At 38.9% G+C, this 18,225-nt stretch overlaps 1 protein-coding gene and 1 long non-coding RNA gene across 6 annotated transcripts in view; one reads left to right on the top strand and one right to left on the bottom strand.

The window, feature by feature from the left end:
• The window catches only part of LOC129635796 (uncharacterized), a 66,173-nt gene that overhangs the window by 19,504 nt on the left and 28,444 nt on the right, over window positions 1-18,225 (top strand). The gene's annotated exons all lie outside the window — the stretch shown is intronic.
• The window catches only part of DSC2 (desmocollin 2), a 37,420-nt gene that overhangs the window by 2,504 nt on the left and 16,691 nt on the right, over window positions 1-18,225 (bottom strand). For 3 of the 5 annotated variants that reach the window (XM_055558963.1, XM_055558964.1, XM_055558965.1), the window contains 8 exons: window positions 15,819-15,953; window positions 15,064-15,249; window positions 13,081-13,331; window positions 12,598-12,731; window positions 6,069-6,296; window positions 3,018-3,254; window positions 2,505-2,632; window positions 598-888 (listed from right to left, as the gene is read on the bottom strand). In XM_055558963.1, the coding sequence (XP_055414938.1) occupies window positions 598-888; window positions 2,505-2,632; window positions 3,018-3,254; window positions 6,069-6,296; window positions 12,598-12,731; window positions 13,081-13,331; window positions 15,064-15,249; window positions 15,819-15,953 (1,590 nt within the window). Of the gene's footprint in view, window positions 1-17; window positions 64-597; window positions 889-2,504; window positions 2,633-3,017; window positions 3,255-6,068; window positions 6,297-12,597; window positions 12,732-13,080; window positions 13,332-15,063; window positions 15,250-15,818; window positions 15,954-18,225 lie in introns of all 5 variants that reach the window. The other 2 variants (XM_055558966.1, XM_055558967.1) reach the window with 2 other exon arrangements.

Genomic DNA, 18,225 nt, shown 5'->3' with positions numbered 1-18,225 from the left:
TAATTGCTTTGATTTACCTTTCATTGTTTAATTTTTAACCAGAGTGTGTCCTCTAATGGATTCCTATGTATAAAAAATGCACATGATTGGTCTGTATCATAAATCACACCATCAGTTAATTCACTACATAGCAGGTTTCTAAAAGTCACACATGTGGCAGCAAGTATGCAAGCATTTGTTTTAAGTTATCATTGTTTTCCCTTTCCAGATTATGGCTAATGTGAAATGCATTCGTACAAGTGAACCCGAATGCATGTGGCTCAAAGCTTTCCAGATAGGCAGAGTGACTGCAGGTTGGAGTTGCCTTAGATTCCACTGTTGGTCTCTAAGACCTGATTTGTCTGATGGGAAATGGTAACACAAAGCCATGAGAAAAAGAATTTAAGTATCATCTTATTCTTTCAGAAAGAATGAACAACCAAACAAAATAGGAAGAAAAGTCAATACCCATTTAACCTCTGATTGCAATTCAATCAAAATTAAGGAAAATCAAATTTGTAATAAGTAGATTAATTAGGTGAAAAATCAAGATCATAATCATTTCATAATCATTTAGAAAGTTGAAAAGAAAGCAAAACAGATTTATGGGAAACTCACTTCACCAAGACGGGGCTGAGTGTAAGTATACCACTCGGAGTACGTGGATTTGCAGTTGTCGGTTGCTATTGGTCCTCCCCTACAGGAATCCAGAGTGTCCTGTCCACCTTCCTTACACCGTTCCAGGGTGTGATGATGCCCGGTTTCCTGGCAGGACTCCATGGTCTGGTGCCCTCCTTTTACCATCTCGATGGTTTCTTGCCCTCCATTTTTCACTCTGGATCCCAGGGTGCCACAAATTCCATGAGCAGAGCCACCCACAGCATGGGTTGTGAAATCATTTGTGGAATACTGGAACAAAATAGTTGGCATTGGGGAAATACAGAGAAAAACAAAAAATAAGAAAAAGAACAAATCAAGCAGATAATGCCATGAATTTTCGTGCTAGGAGGTAAGCATTCCAAGGGCTGGAACTCAATCTGTCTTGGCAACCTTGGGTGCCTAACTACCTTAATTCTACTACTTCACTAGGTAGCTTCCAATACAGGAAGCCAACTGCAAGATGTCAAGTGGTCTGAGCCCTGAGACAAGTCAGAAAACCTGATGTGTACTCCTTTTTTAATAACTTCTTAGAATACTGTACAACTTCATCTGTGAAATCCTTCCAGCATCTCACATCTCAGGCTCAGGATTCCACACTATTGTCTCACACAGACTAACGCTGCTTAAATTCATTCCCTTCACCTGACTAGAACAGAAACAGAAATAATAATCGGTATTTTTATTCAGTGCCTAATTGAGTTCCCTTCAACTGAAACAAAATTAACAGAAATAACAAGTTGCCGTAAAAAGCGGCAATACTAAATCCTTGTCATCTAATTAAATAAAGACAAATCAGCAGAGAAAGTAAGAACACCAAAGCTCTGGACACTAACTTTCCATGTTATGTTTTTCTAGGAAACTCTTAAGTTTCATTTTTTCTAATACCTTCCTAGATGCCAACATCCTTTTGTTTTCTAGATCCTTCCTGCTCTAATCATCAATTACATTTTGGTAGGGAATTTATTTGTTCCTCCACATACTGGGGCTTCCCTCATAGCTCAGTTGGTAACGAATCTGCCTGCAATACAGGAGACACCAGTTCAATTCCTGGGGTCAGGAAGATCCACTGGAGAAGGGATAGGTACCCACTCCAGTATTCTGGCCTGGAGAATTCCATGGACCGTACAGTCCATGGGGCTGCAAAGAGTTGGACACAACTGAGTGACTTTCACTTCACTTTTTTCCTTCATCCACATACTAGGCTGGAACTCAAAGCTGAAGCAGTACAATCACCTGTTAGCATGATTGCTTCATATATTTGACCACAGGCTCCTTTCTAACCCATAGTAGAGGCTGAGAGCCTCCATTAAAGTTCTTCCCACGATGATCAAAGCCTGTAGTCATTTTATGGCTGCTGCCAGAAAAAAAATTAAAATTATTATGCTGATGATCAGTGAATAACTAAATGAAACCCTTTTATAGCACAACCAGCAGCTTCAATATATAAAAAAGACAGGATTTAAAGTTGAAGCAGTGACACACTTGAAATAGGGGGGAAAAAAAATAACAATATGCCAAAGGATTTTTACTATTAAGTAACATTACATGCCCAAATTGAAATGCCACATATCACCATGGGATCAATGTCATTTGATTTGTCCCCTGCAACTGATGACATGTTATATATTGTAAGCTATCTGATTTCAAAAAAACTTTTCCCAGAAAAGATCACTACAGTTGTTTAGGCAAATTTATTGTTTGAATGTATACTAATATTTTGGCTGAGCCACGTGGCAGGAGGGATCTTAACTCCCTGACCAAGGACTGAACCGGTGCCCCCTACAGTGGAAGTGCAGAGTCTTAACCACTGACCGCCAGGGAAATCCCTATCATCTGTACCTATTTTGAAAAGACAAACAATTTACCACTTTGTCATCGCCGGGAGCTTCAGTGTTTGACACAATGAGGTTCTGCTGAGCTAAATCATCAGGAAATACTTTTGGCTTTTTGGCTGCCCCAGTAGTCGCCCCACAGACCAAAGTGAATAAGATACCTGCAGGATAAGAGAGATGACTTTGGTTTATCATAAAGGATTATTATGAATTTATGATGACAAATAGAAAAACAACTTTCCAGAAAACATAAATATTATTGCTTGAGTCAAAGCAGCATCCATTAGAAAAGCCTGCCTTAAATGGATATGCTACAAACAAAGACACGCTCAGTGCTGTACTTGTGTTAAATTTTATGTCTGCACCAATTACAACAGCACTAATATGATACCTGCAAGCACTTTCAATATAAGAATTAAATATGTGTGTGTGAAATAGAAACGTAGCTATATACAAATGAGCAGCCATAGATAACAGTGTTGATTCTAAGAATGTGTCCTGAAAGTCATTTTAAAGGTTATCGTTTAAATTCATGAAAGGACTTACAAAATAGCAATGCTATGCCCAACAATATTGCAAGGATGGCCCACTTTCCAAGTATCACTTCTCCGTTGCCAATCCTCGGAACTGGCCTAATGCTGCAGTCATCTGGGGTAACACAGTCACATAATATCACCTCTAACTGAGTGACGAGCGACTGGCCAAGTCTATCTGTAACTCTGACAGGGACTGTATATTTTCCAAACTGGAGGTCATTCAGATAGGAGAGACGTGCTGCTGTATCTGAAAGGAAATAAAACCATGACTTATAGATTGCCATTGATTTCTCCTGAGCATAAATAACTAGTGACAGGATATTCAGCATTATTTCCATACCATGGATATTCCTAATGGGAATGGCACAAGTGCTACACGATTGTAAGTGTGCATGGACAAAGTCTTTCTGATCATATACAAGTTTGTTTATGCTGCCTCTTTGTATAAAGGTCTTTTGGCTTTTGTAATAATATATTTTATCTGTCCATACACAAGTCCTTCTTATCACAAATAATAGATTTGTTGAGATTGACTTTTATCATATCTTTAAAAATTTTAATATGACCAAAATTTTAATTTTAATATATCTTCTTTTATGCACGATTCATCAGAGAATTTCATAGTCTGAATTCCGGATGTTTCTCCTTACTTTATTTTCATATATTATGCCAAACCATGAACGCACTATCAAGGCATCAGTCATATGCTGGAACAACTTCTCATGATCCTATAAGACACTGGGACCAACCTTATATTTTTTGCTTTTGATGTTTTTAAGTCAAGAGTGGAAAATATCCAGATCAAAATCCAACAGTCTTGGGGACAGAGCCAAAAATATACTACTTTACATATAGATTACACATGCCCATGCCCAAGAATAATCCTCCCAAGTTAGCTGGCCCAGTGTGACATTTTTATTATTTCATATTTGATGCTCTAAATGTAAACCTTCAATACTTGGGTAAAAAAATAAATCATTGAATTGAGTCAATGTTAAAGGAAAGCATGATTAACCCAGTGTCCATGAATGTGTAAGAAATAATAATATGCCTAACAAAACCAAAATTTATGATTCAAAACATATTGCCTATTGATTGCCTACGCAATCTATTGGATTGCCTATCTTGTTTACTTCCCCCTATAATCCCATTTTACATATGAATAAATGAATGCCCAAGAAGAATAAATAGTATAATGAGACCTAAAGCCTCCTTGCTGCTGCTGCTGCTAAGTCACTTCAGTCGTGTCCAACTCTGTGCAACCCCATAGACGGCAGCCCACCAGGCTCCCCCGTCCCTGGGATTCTACACTGAACACTGGAGTAGGGTGCCATTTCCTTCTCCAGTGCATGAAAGTGAAAAGTGAAAGTGAAGTCGCTCAGTCACGTCCGACCCTTAGCGACCCCATAGACTGCGGCCCACCAGGGTCCTCCGTCCATGGGATTTTCCAGGCAAGAGTACTGGAGTGGGGTGCCATTGCCTTCTCCGAAAGCCTCCTGAGGATACAGTCTTCTCCACTTAGCATTTTTCAGGCTTTTGGACTATTTCACAGCCCAGCAAAACTTTAAACTAATACAGTTTTGACCAACATAATCCTGTTAACATTTCACTGTACTAAGCAGGAATTTTTAATTACTGCCTCTTTTAACATTATATAAAAAAAATGTGATATTATGACACCAAAGAAGTAGAGAGGTCATCTAAATATAAGGTTGCTTCTCACATACACACTCATTGGTATGCTAAGTTGCTTCAGCTGTATCCAACTTTTTGCGACTCCATGGACTATAGCCCTCCAAGCTCCTCTGTCCGTGGAATTCTCCAGGTAAGAATACTGGAGTGGGTTGCCATACCCTTTTTTAGGGGATCTTCCCCCAGGGATCAAACCCACAGTTCTTATGTCTCCTGCATTGGCAGGCACACTCTTAACCACTAGCTCCACCTGGGACTCACTGGAATGCTATTTAAAAACACTGAAAATTGTGTCTATCAGTTCACAGAGCAATTTATAATAGGAAATCAACAAATATTCACTGCAAGCATGGGGATGAAAACCATTCAAGGGCATTTTAAAGGCAACCCCCATTCAGTTTACAGTAGATGAAGGTTAGAGTTAGGGTCATGAAAGTTGGAGTGACAGGACATGGTGCACAGGTTGTGCAGTCAGGAGACACAGAATATGCTGGAAAGTTACGAGCTGATGTAGGAGTGAGGCAACGGTGGCACGGAGAGAAGTTCCTTTTGCTTTTGCCATTCTTGTCACCATGGATTTTAACAAAGGTAAAGTCAGAAGTACACACTGGGACCAAGTGGGGGAAGAATCCCACATAAAAAACATTAGATAAGAAATGGTCAAAAGTCAATGCAGCACAGAAAAGGTTTCATACAGTGGACACTGTGATGCACTCCCAGATCCCCCCCAATCAGGGATGTATTGTCCCAGCTGCTTGGGAGGCTATCGGCACCACCAGGGACTGGGTCTTCCTGCCAAAGGTCATGCCCCCTCGGGCACCCCAAATCACAGACAGTCACGAAAGAGCACAGAACAGAATGGCCATTGAGGAATGGAGATGACTCATGCATTAGTCAAGGCTGTCCTTTGGCCTGAGCTGCAGCTTGAGTTCTCTGTTTGCTCCACTCTGCTTTCTTTCCACTCACATATACTGATGCCAAGGAAACACCTTGATAAACATTCAGCCTAGAAAGACTGCCTCAGCGTCCACTTCCCTGGGAACACACCTGCAAATGGGGATTCCCTTCTGACCAAGGAAACCATGTGAAAAATCTGTGTGGCTGGGAGGCACACAAGCCTGGCAGTGGTTCTATCAGATCTGGTCTGGTGGGATTGGGGCGGGAGGATAGCAGTGTAGCATGGGAATGAGAATTCACGTAAACCGTAGGGAATCCTGGCACAGGACTGACCAGAAACAGGCTCTTCCCACCACACCAATGCTGAGAAACTCACATTCATTCGTTGGTGGTTACCATACAGCAAATTATTCTTCTATATTTTAGACATTTTGATACTGAAAACGACAGAGTAACATTTAGAAATACATACCATTAACCTTTGTCAGTCTCCACATTCTAAGTACCTCTGAATCAGAAACACCTTCCAAACTGAAGTCAAAGGGTGGGCCGTGTATGGGTTCATCAGGATCTACAGCAACAATCTCGGCCGATGACATGACAGTTTTACAGATTATCACCGTCCGCTGACGTATGACTGGGCCATTATCATTCACATCCTCAAGAATAATCCCCAGGACTCCATTACATGTTCTCCCATCTAGAAAATTGGATATGAAAATATAATTTCTTGATTTTTGAGTTTCTATTATGCAATTACACATTGAAAATTACACATTATTAGGCACTTGTACCATAGAAATGACAGGAACAGGCACAGTCTTAGGTTACATCGCTAAGTTACGTTAAAAGAAAGACATAATCCATTTCAAAGATGTTGTACAGAAAATAACTGCTATTTAGATTTGTTGTCCATTCACTAAAAAGTTGCAATAGACATGGAATTTTTGTAGAGGTGAGGTTTGACAGATTTTTTAAAAGAGGAAGGAAGAGAGGACCAAAAAGGGCATTTCTGGTATAGTGAAAACACAAGGAGATTTAACAAGGTGGGAAATCACATGCACAAACCTATGTTCTGGACACAATGAAAGGGAAGGCATGTGGAAAGCACTTAAGGTTTGGGGGCAGGAAAAGTAAAATGGGTAAAAGGCATAAGATATGCAAGTGGAAGATTAGAACAAAATTAGTACACAGAAATGTTTAACACACAAAAAACCCCAGAAGTGGGAAATCACTTGCAAACTTGAATAATCACTCTGAGGTAGCCTAAGGAACTCATCTATCAATACAGTCAATAAACTTACTGAGTAATTACTTTGTACAGAGCACTGCAGTGGAAAACCTGGGAGACTCGAAGATGAAGTGGGCATGGGTCCCGGCTACAAATGAGTAACACAGTTGTGAAGCCTAAAAGTGAACATAAATCCAGGACTTGTGTCTCTAAACTATTTTTTCTTTCTGCTTATTAATAAGGAGGCCATGGTTATGAGGAGTGGAAAAGAGGATGAAATAAACTTGTGCCATCTGCGACCCAGGGCTGTGTCTTATACGAAGCTGCCCTCCTAAGGAAAGCGAGGAGACCAGGCAGAGCCCTGCAGCCACTACCTCAACCCAACAGGACCAGTTGTATTTCCAGGGTCATCCTGGGCCAGGAGCCATAGCCCATCAAGTTACGAAACTGGTGCTGAACTGGGGTCACAGAAAAGGACATGGTGGAAGCAACTGCAAAATTGCTCTGGGTACCCTTATGGCAGAAAGTGGAGAGGAACTAAAAAGCCTCTTGATGAAAGTGAAAGAGGAGAGTGAAAAAGCTGGCTTAAAGCTCAACATTCAGAAAACGAAGATCATGGCATCTGGTCCCATCACTTCATGGCAAATAGATGGGGAAACAGTGTCAGACTGTATTTTTGGGGGCTCCAAAATCACTGCAGATGGTGATTACAGCCATGAAATTAAAAGACGCTTACTCCTTGGAAGGAAACTTATAACCAACCTAGATAGCATATTCAAAAGCAGAGACATTACTTTGCCAACAAAGGTCCATCTAGTCAAGGCTATGGTTTTTCCAGTGGTCATGTATGGATGTGAGAGTTGAATTGTGAAGAAAGTTGAGCGCCGAAGAATTGATGCTTTTGAACTGTGGTGTTGGAGAAGACTCTTGAGAGTCCCTTGGACTGCAAGGAGATCCAACCAGTCCATCCTAAAGGAGATCAGTCCTGGGTGCTCATTGGAAGGACTGATGCTGAAGCTGAAACTCCAATACTTTGGCCACCTCATGCGAAGAGTAGACTCATTGGAAAATACCCTGATGCTGGGAGGGATTGGGGGCAGGAGGAGAAGGGGACGACAGAGGATGAGATGGCTGGATGGCATCACCGACTCGATGGACATGAGTTTGGGTGAACTCCAGGAGTTGGTGATGGACAGGGAGGCCTGGCGTGCTGCGATTCATGGGGTTGCAAAGAGTTGGACACAACTGAGCAACTGAACTGAGCTGAACTGAACTGATAGTGGAATAGAGGAAAAGTCTGAAGTTAGAGGCAAGTCAATACCTTCTATTTAATATCCTGCAAATTAAAATTCCAGAATGAGCAAGGTTAATGTTTAAAGGAAAGCCAACAAAATCACTAATCAGAAGATTTACTCACTTTATGCAAGATAGCTTCAGAACATGCATATTTACTATCTACAAAAACATAAAGTTAACTGTTTAAATAAGAATGCAATTGACAGCTGAAATTCCAGTAGAAATAATCTAATAATCATCTAATAGGGACTCTAGAAGAAAAGGATAAATAAAATGGTAGGGAAGCAATACTTAAAGAAATACTGGTTGAGAATATCCCAGAATTAAAGAAAAACATGGGCTTTTTTTTTTTTTAATGTTCTGATCTGATTGCACTGCTGGGTGAATAAAACTAAATTCTCAGCATAAACACTGAATTAAAACTATATATTGAACATAACCTAGGGAACTACAAAAGTTATCTGGATGTATGACCTACAAAAAGACAACAGACACTAAAATAAGCATTGGCAACAAGAAATGTCAAAGGACGATGGAGTATCACTTGCAGGGTACTGAGGCAAAGAAAGAGTTAACTCAAAATTTTAAAGCAAGTCAAATGACAAAATCAAAGATGAAGATGATATTGAAGTATTTTTCAGAACAATAAAACTGACAGGGTTTATCACCCACATCATACCACTGAAAGAACTAGTAAAGGATACAGTCCAGCAAGAAGAAAAGAGAACTTGAAGAGAAGAAATGAGATACAAGAAACAAGGCAACTATCTCTCACTTTGGACAACTTGAAAAAAAAAGACAGAAAGGTAGCAGGAATATATGCAAACATGTATTTTATCTGCCTGACAAACTTTCCTATTAGGACAGAATACTCTCTCCCCTCAGATTTTTCTGGTTCTCATGCTATGTGGTGTTTTCCTGCTCTCTCTAAAAATAAGGATTGCAGGACACGATTTGGGTCCACACACAGAGGTGAAAGCACATGTCTTACTGACTGAATCTGATTAATTGTAATGGCTTTAAAAATTGACCTCTGCAGTGTTTGCTGTTCTACCACTGTAATAAATGCTTGAATTCCCCTTTCATGAAATGTGTAGAATTGTTCAATAAACCTTTTTTTTGCACATCGTGACCAGTATTGGTATAGAATATGTCAACCAAAGATTTTAGACATTTAACTCAGTGTCTCACAGCTCTGTTCTTCATGTGTTAGTAATAAATAATATTATTTTATTTACTGGAATATATGCATGTAAAAGCCTCTTGATGAAAGTGAAAGTGGAGAGTGAAAAAGTTGGCTTAAAGCTCAACATTCAGAAAACGAAGATCATGGCATCCGGTCCCACCACTTCATGGGAAATAGACCAGGGAAACAGTGGAAACAGTGTCAGACTTTATTTTTCTGGGCTCCAAAATCACTACAGATGGTGATTGCAGCCATGAAATTAAAAGACACTTACTCCTTGGAAGGAAAGTTATGACCAACCTAGATAGCATATTCAAAAGCAGAGACATTACTTTGCCAACAAAGATCCACCTAGTCAAGGCTATAGTTTTTCCTGTGGTCATGTATGGATGTGAGAGTTGGACTGTGAAGAAGGCTGAGCACCGAAGAATTGATGCTTTTGAACTGTGGTGCTGGAGATCTTGAGAGTCCCTTGGACTGCAGAGATCCAACCGGTCCATTCTGAAGGAGATCAGCCCTGGGATTTCTTTGGAAGGAATGATGCTAAAGCTGAAACTCCAGTACTGTGGCCACCTCATGTGAAGAGTTGACTCATTGGAAAAGACTCTGATGCTGGGAGGGAATGGGGGCAGGAGGATAAGGGCACGACAGAAGATGAGATGGCTGGATGGCATCACTGACTCAATGGACATGAGTCTGGGTGAACTCCTGGAGTTGGTGATGGACAAGGAGGCCTGGCGTGCTGCGATTCATGGGGTCGCAAAGAGTCGGACACGACTGAGCGACTGATCTGATCTGATCTGATGCATGTAATGCTCACCTTCTAATATTAATACAATTCTATAAGTGTGTGTGCATGGTAAGTCACTTCAGTCGTGTCCAACTCTTTGAAACCCTATGGACTGTAGCTCCTCCATTCATGCGATTCTCCAGGCAAGAATTCTGGAGTGGATTGCCATGCCCTTCTCCAGGGGATCTTCCCGACCCAGGGATCAAACCCGCATCTCTTATGTCTCTTGCATTGGCAGACAGGTTCTTTACCACTAGCGCCACTTGAGAAGTCCTGGTTCCCAATTCTATATGGGTAAATACCAATTTCAAAAAAGTCCTGCAAGGTGGTCCACAATTTACGTGCATGACACTCTCCTGCTAAATGCTTTTACAAATCTGAAAGCACACTCCTCCTCCCAGCAGTGAGAATCTTACAAGAAAAGAAATGTAAAACTCAACTACACAGAGGAGACACCTGGGTGAAACTGCCAGCTGAGGTTAGATCAAGAAAGGAAACTGAACTCAAAGCTTAAAAAAGACCTATGTTTAGAAGAGGGGAAGGCAGTACAACTAAAAAGTACAGAGATATGAGAGGAATGTGTGGAAAAGTTGAGACATTGAAGACTTGAGGGAGAATTTTTAAAAGAGGAAGAAGCAAGAGCTGTAGGGAAGCCGGAGAGAGGAATTTAGCATAAGCCCAGAGATTAGTGCTCACAGAAGACAGATTTCTCATATGGAAGCGGGTGGGGTGGGGAAGGTCCAAAGGGAATGAGTTGATATAGATCTTTTAAAAAGGTAAAGAACAAAAACAAATAAACAATAAACATACTTTAGTACAATCTCAGTTCATATTAAAAAAAAAAAAAATACGTGGAGTTACTTATCCCTGACCAGCTTCAAAAGAAATGAATGGAAAAGACCCCATTACACATTTATTTTCTACTACAATGATACAGAGCCTCTCTAAACACCATGAAACATTTGCTCTCTCGCTTATTTTTATCTCCTCTGCAACAGAGGAAAATGTGGAATAAAATCATATCCAAAATCTCTCATTCCAGACTAATTTTGATTTCATCAATGAACAAACCATTTGCCAACTGCAATATAAAATGTAAAAATAATGGACTTGATATTCATATTACTTCTCTTCTTTTCACCTGACTTTGACCTAAAAGCATATCTTGACAAAGGGACAAAGGAAGCTGAGGTCTTTAAGGATAGTGTTTAATTGGATGAAGTCAAATTAACAATGGTTTCAACTTTACCAAATCAATCAATGGATATGAGCCATTTCTCATTAATTTAGAAAAAGCTGAAGTGCCTAAAACGTCTTCCAAAATCACTTCTAAAATCTTATGTTGCAAGCTATGGTATAATAATTTATGTTTACTGTAATTAACATTTATTTTACAGAGGCACAAAGTTCAAGTGTATGTTACAATAAAAATTATATTTTATGTAATAAGAGGATCCCATTCCTGATCATTGTGCTCACATTCCAATTTTTCAGGGCTCATGCTGCTGCTGCTGCTAAGTCACTTCAGTCATGTCCGACTCTGTGCGACCCCCATAGACAGCAGCCCACCAGGCTCCTCTGTCCCTGGGATTCTCCAGGCAAGAATACTGGAGTGGGCTGCCATTTCCTTTTCCAATGCATGCATGCTAAGTCGCTTCAGTCTTGTCCAACTCTGTGCGACCCCATGTACAGCAGCCCACCAGGCTCCCCTGTCCACGGGATTATCTACGCAAGAATACTGGAGTGGGTTGCCATTTCCTTCTCCATGCAGGGCTCATAGAAAATGACTACATTTTACATTATTTTGTGGATTCACAGTATTTGTTATTCTAATTTTATAGTATCAGAATACTAATCCCCAAGTATTGTTAGTTTCCTGTAGAAAGATACAACGTTTTTAGGATTGTGTGTGCTAAGTTGATTCAGTTATGTCTGACTCTTTGCACACCATGGACTGTAGCCTGCCAGGCCCTTCTGTCCATGGGATTCTCCAGGCAAGAAACTGGAGTGGGTTGCCATGTCCTCCTCGAAGGGATCTTCCCAACCCAAGGACTGAACCAGAATCTCTTATGTCTCCAACACTGGCAGGCATGTTCTCTAATACCAGCGCCACCAGGGAAGCCCTTTTAGGACTGTCTATGAGGAAATTAAGTATATTATCTCTATAATGAATTTTCCTGCCGAAGTGAGTATTTTTTAAGAGATATGAATAAATAAATTGAAGCTGATTTTACTAAAGTAATTTTCTTCATAAAAATGAATGGTTATTTAATTTTAATAAAGTACAGTCATATATTTTCTATGACTAAATTATTTTATACTTACATACAAAACTGAAGGTGCTACTGGAAAGCAAATTTGAGTTAATAAATCATAACCAACCCCTCAATACTTGTCATCTGGGGAGGAAAAAACTTTGAATGTACATTGTTAATTTAAAAACAGAGGATGTACGTGATTGAGAGTCTACATAGCTGGCTTAAACACAAAGTCCTTACCTTTGTCTGAGGCAATGATTGAAATATTATATACACCACTTCTGGCTTCTCTATCGAGTCTTTTCAAAATTGTGATGACTCCTGAGTTTTCATCCACATCGACCCACCCTTCTGGATCACTTGATTTCCTATACCTGTGAATAATGATGAGTTAAAATAGCAAAACAGATCATAAGTCAAATTACAATCCTAGTATCAAAATAAATTATACATTTTAAACAGTGAAAGTTGCTCAGGCGTGTCTGACTCTTTGCGACCCCATGGACTGTGGAATTCTCCAGGCCAGAATACTGGAGTGGGTAGCCTTTCCCTTCTCCAGGGGATCTTCCAACCCAGGGATTGAATCCAGGTCTTCCCCACTGCAGGCAGATTCTTTACCAGCTGAGCCACCAGGGAAGCCCAATGTACACAGAAACTTTTTTTTCTTTTCTAAGGAAAAAAACATGGTCAATTTGACGTTCACTAAAATAGAATTACAAGTACCTTATGCCACTGCTACTTCTTGTTTCCGGGTCGTATGCTTTATAACCAATGGTCTTTGTTCCCACTGGTACGTTTTCTTTAATTCGAACAGTTTGCACCCGAGGGTCACACTCAGGGCCCTCATCCTGATTTTGGACATTAACAGTGACTGTTGCCATGTTCGTGGTGGATCTTGAAGTACCAGTATATGGAGCTTCATTAACTACACCAATTTGCAGGGTCACCTGCTGTTTTTCTTCATAATTCAGTGGCTACAAAAGCAAGCATGTTGAAAATGAGATCAAGAGGCAGTATTTGGCCATGAGAACTAGTGTGTAACTACTTAGCTTTGGGAATGTGTACTAAGTGCTGGCTCAGGAAGAGTCCTGAAAATACTAAATGTATACCCACAAATGTGCTGATTCAGTATTTGGGTAGAGCCAGCAAAAAAAAAAAAAAAAAAAATCCCTCAATTGCAAATTTAACACAATATTACAGGTCCTAATGGCAATTTCAGATTGTATTTAATGAACTATTATTATTTGAAATATTACTTTTGGGACTCCATGCCCTAATCAACAGTAACTTACTATTCCATCAGTTTGGGCACAGTTTATCCTATCCTCCTGCGATGAAAACAAATATCTATACCTTGTTTAAGGTAGAAAAGGTGGGTCAAATTTTATAAGATGTTTTTAAGATAAGAGACAAGAAAATAGAAAGATCATGGGCATTACACTTTCCTTTTCTATCTTTTTTACCCCAGTTACCCTTTTAAAAATGGGTAGTACCAAGTTTAATAGAAGGTGTTAATTTTATTTTGCCTGATTCATTGCTGTATTGAAAATGGGTGAAACCATTTCCCAGAAGACAGCATTTTTTTTTCCTTTATTTTTTAATTGGAGGAAAATTGCTTTACAATGTTGTGTTGGTTTCTGCACTACAACAACTCGAATCAGTCATAACTATACATACATCCCCTCCCTCTTGAGCCTCCCCTCCCTCCCTCCCTCCATCACACCCCTCAAGGTCATCACAGAGTGCCAAGCTGGGCTCCCTGTGCTGTCAAGTCTTAGATTTCACAGAGATAAATTTCCTTTCTATAATGCCAAGGATTAGGGCAGGGTTGGATGAAGAAAGAAACAAGATTTAAGGGACAATCCCTTTGCTGTTTGAAGCAGAAATTAACCCACAGACTGCAGCTAATTTTCATCACAGTGAGAAAAACCAATCATCATTTTTAACCCATTCTCCTTGTGAATGTAGAAAAGGGAAATCAGAAACCCAGGACAGAATCATGTTCTAGTAAAAGATGCAGCAGAATCATAGGCTCCTATGGTTTTGTCCAAAGCCAGAGCTCAGATGACTTTATGGGTTAACTCTGCCACCTGAATTAGCAGTGATGTCTCCTGAGATAATTAGAGATTATTAGAAGAAGGTTTTGGAAGTATTTACATTTTGAATGGTTGAGGACTCCTGTTCCGAACCAGGAAGTAAAGAACATAATGTACACTGTATCCAAAAGTAAAGATCTATAAAACAGCTTCCCTATGAGTCTGACCAAGAATAACTCATTATTTGGGAAATTCAGTAATGAAGTAGCAGCTCCTTGACAGTGATAGAAAGAATGGACTAGGAAAGCCTGGCAGTGTCTTGCTGTTGCCAAAACTGTGCTAGCTTTTTAATTGTTAAGAGATACTGGTTAAAACAAAAAAAGGAAAAAAAATAAACCCAGAGATACTTGTTACAAAGTGGGTACTATATCTTATTAATTGAACATACATATATATAATAATTCTAAACTATCATACCTTTTCAAAATGTTCCCCAAAATGAGTACAATCATCCCACTATATACATGAAGAACACAGCATTTACATAGACAGACTTAACTGTCTATTTTAGATCTACATTTACTAGAATTCCTTTCTTTTCATTAAGCTCTAATATACTAATCTATCATATTATAAGCTGCAAATAACTAATCTGCTGATTTATTCTTACCTTAACCACACACAGAACTCCTTCATTGGTTTGAGAATCTGTTACAATTTTAAAATTTCCATCTTCATTACCCTTTAAAATGGTATAATTAGCCCTCCAATTAGCAGTATTAATTAAATCCTTATCCTGAACGGCAACACGTAAGATTTCCACATCAATTCTATTCTCCTCCACTGATGCCACATACTAAAATAACAAAAAATGACAAAAGAAGTTTAATTAGTAACTCTCACAAAAGCAGAACATCATGTAAAGTAAGCCTGGCTCTTCTAATTTCCAAAAATTATGTTTGAAAAGTGTAAGTGAAAGTTGCTCAGTCGTGTTGGACTCTTTGCGACCCCATGGACTATATATACCGTCCTGGCCTGGAATGGAGTGGGTAGCCTTTCCCTTCTCCAGGGGATCTTTCCAACCCACGGATCGAATCCAGGCCTCCTGCATTACAGGTGTATTCTTTACCAGCTGAGCCACAAGGAAAGCCCAAGAATACTGGAGTGGGTAGCCCATCCCTTCTCCAGGGGATCCTCCCGACCCAGGAATCAAACTGGGGTCTCCTGCATTGCAGGAGGATTCTTTACCACCTGAGCTATCAGGGAAGCCCAAAACTATATTTACATGATTTTAAACCCTAAGTCCAAACTACTTACATATGGCTGGGAATACTTCATTTGAAATCATGGGGCATGAAGGAGATGTGCATATTTAGCAATTAACTCTGCCTTTTACATTTTCTTATATTAAAATCACACACTTACAGAAGAACGGGTGAATGTTGGCAAGTTGTCATTCACATCTTCAATATTAATGATGCAAGTTGCAGTTGTGTGCAAACCAAAATACTGACCATCCATGTCTTGAACTTTAATTTTCAGCTGGTATTTATCAATTAGCTGAAAAGAAAGTAAGAATTTAATTACTGAGTGGAAGCAACATTATAAATGAAATCATAACTTATTCTATAATTTTCCTTGCATTGAAAATTTAAGAAGTACACTATTAGACTTTATAGTTTTCATGTACTGGCAGAGGAATAATTTCCACATACTAATTTTCAATTAATTTATGAAAATATAATAGTTTCTCAAATTTAAAAGTGCTACTCATAGAATCAACTTGGTTTTTGCATTACTTAACAGAAAGAAAAAATATTGTCATAGCCACTTAAAATTGCCTAGTAATTAATCAAAATCTTTATCTCCTATTCAAAGTACATTCTTACATTCAAAAATACATTAACAGTGACTCTATACCAGTCTTATAATAAAGCAATAACATATCCTCTTGTAAAAGTGGTGGATTTTAAATATTTACTTGACATTTATTAAAAGATCATTAAATTAGCATAGGAAGAAAGTTCTGGAGCTTTGTAAAATTTTCTTTTTTCTCTTCATGGAAAATAGTGTCTTTTTTTTAAGGATTTTCCATTCTTTAGAGATTGCAGACTCATCACTAGTTTAAGAAAGTGTGTCTTTCTTAAGATACACAGATAATGGTCTCATCTGTCACAAGTATTGAGATATTGAAGGATTAACAGCATCTCTAATAATAATGCCACCTAGACTGAACATTAGGAAGCTTGGGTTCTATTCCCAAGTTCAAAAACAGCAAATGTAATCTTTGGCAGTTGGGAAAGTCTTTTTCCTTAGTTTTCCTCTTCTATAAAATGATGATAATAACACCTTTGCTAAGTAATTGACCTTTTATAAGACAAAAAATATATAAAATACTTCCTAACCTTCCACCTAGAATAGTTGCCATTCTTTTAAAAAACCAAATTGAACCGGGATCTCCTGCATCGCAGGCAGATTCTTTACCAACTGAGCTATAAGGGAAGCCCTTTCCTTCCTTTAGACTTCTTAAACTTTCTAGTCCTCATGCACTGGACTCAATATTACCTAAAATAAAACTATTAATAATATTTCTCTCAATGGCTATGGTTGTTACACTTCTGATTTTTCCTGATTTACTCCTCTCTCATAATCAATCACATACGTAGAGCTGAAACAATTAATGGTCTTCTTTTATTCAAAATTTTTAAAAGCTCAGACTAGTATACTTCTAGGAGGAAATATGGATTCTGTTTGTAGCAAACTATGATTTATTGGGAATGATCAACTGGCAGATAACACAAAGACAGAAATGAAGGTTGGGACTTAAATATCAACCTATAATTATCTTCAGATGGAAGAAAAGTTCTAATGCTTAAAGAGATTAAAGCGTGGAAGGCCAACAGAAAAAAAAATCAGAAACCTGGGATCAGAAAGTGAGTCCAGAGCTTTCTTGGGTAAAAGAACTCCAAGACTCCTTCATTAGTCAAATGTTCTCAAGTGTTTTATCAGAATAATCTATTTAAGACTCGACAATAAAAGAAAATTTGGTTTATAACCTGCTCTTCCTGAGCATCCAAATTCCATGAAGAATCTCTATAATCTGTAGACCTGTGACAGCAATCCATTCCTTTAGCAAATGATACCCCATTCTTCACTGGCATGTGCGTGCATGCATGCTTGCCCAGTCGATTCAGTGTCTGACTCTTTGTCACCCTAGGGACCATAGCCCACCAGGCTCCTCTGTCCATGGGATTCTCCAGGCAAGAACTCTGGAGTGGGTTGCCAGTTCCTACTCCAGGCAATCTTCCTGACCCAGGGATTGAACCCACTCTGCATTACAGATGGATTCTTCACCCCTGCATCACCCAGGAAGCCCCTTCACTGGCACAGACTCATTGTAAGAATATATCAATTATAAACAATAAAATTGAATTAAAAAATAGAAATTAAAATAATAGAATTAAAATAATAAAACTGAATTTAAAAATCAAAATTTTACTTAGGAATGTCCTTGTAAATGCAGTAAAAATGATTAATTTTAACCACTGTTATTAAATCTCAGCCTTCAGTCCACATGAAGAAATGGGAGGTATGTATAACAGCCCTTCTGCATAATATTATATGATGTTCTTCCAAGGAAAAGTACTTTCAGGATTGTTTGATTTAGAAGCTAAGCTGTTTTTACATAAAAGACACCTAAGGTTATTCAATTTGGGATCTGGAAGACATTTTGACATACATAAGGCAAATCTGTCTCTTAAAGAAAAGGCTATCTGATGCAAATGATCGACTGGAGCTTTCAAGCAAAAATAAGGATTCTAGAAAACTTTTA

Source organism: Bubalus kerabau, chromosome 21 (assembly GCF_029407905.1).
Source record: "Bubalus kerabau isolate K-KA32 ecotype Philippines breed swamp buffalo chromosome 21, PCC_UOA_SB_1v2, whole genome shotgun sequence".
NCBI classification, from domain to species: Eukaryota; Metazoa; Chordata; class Mammalia; order Artiodactyla; family Bovidae; genus Bubalus; species Bubalus kerabau.
The sequence above is the reverse complement of the archived record's forward strand: the minus strand, read 5'-3'. Positions and strand labels throughout refer to the sequence as shown.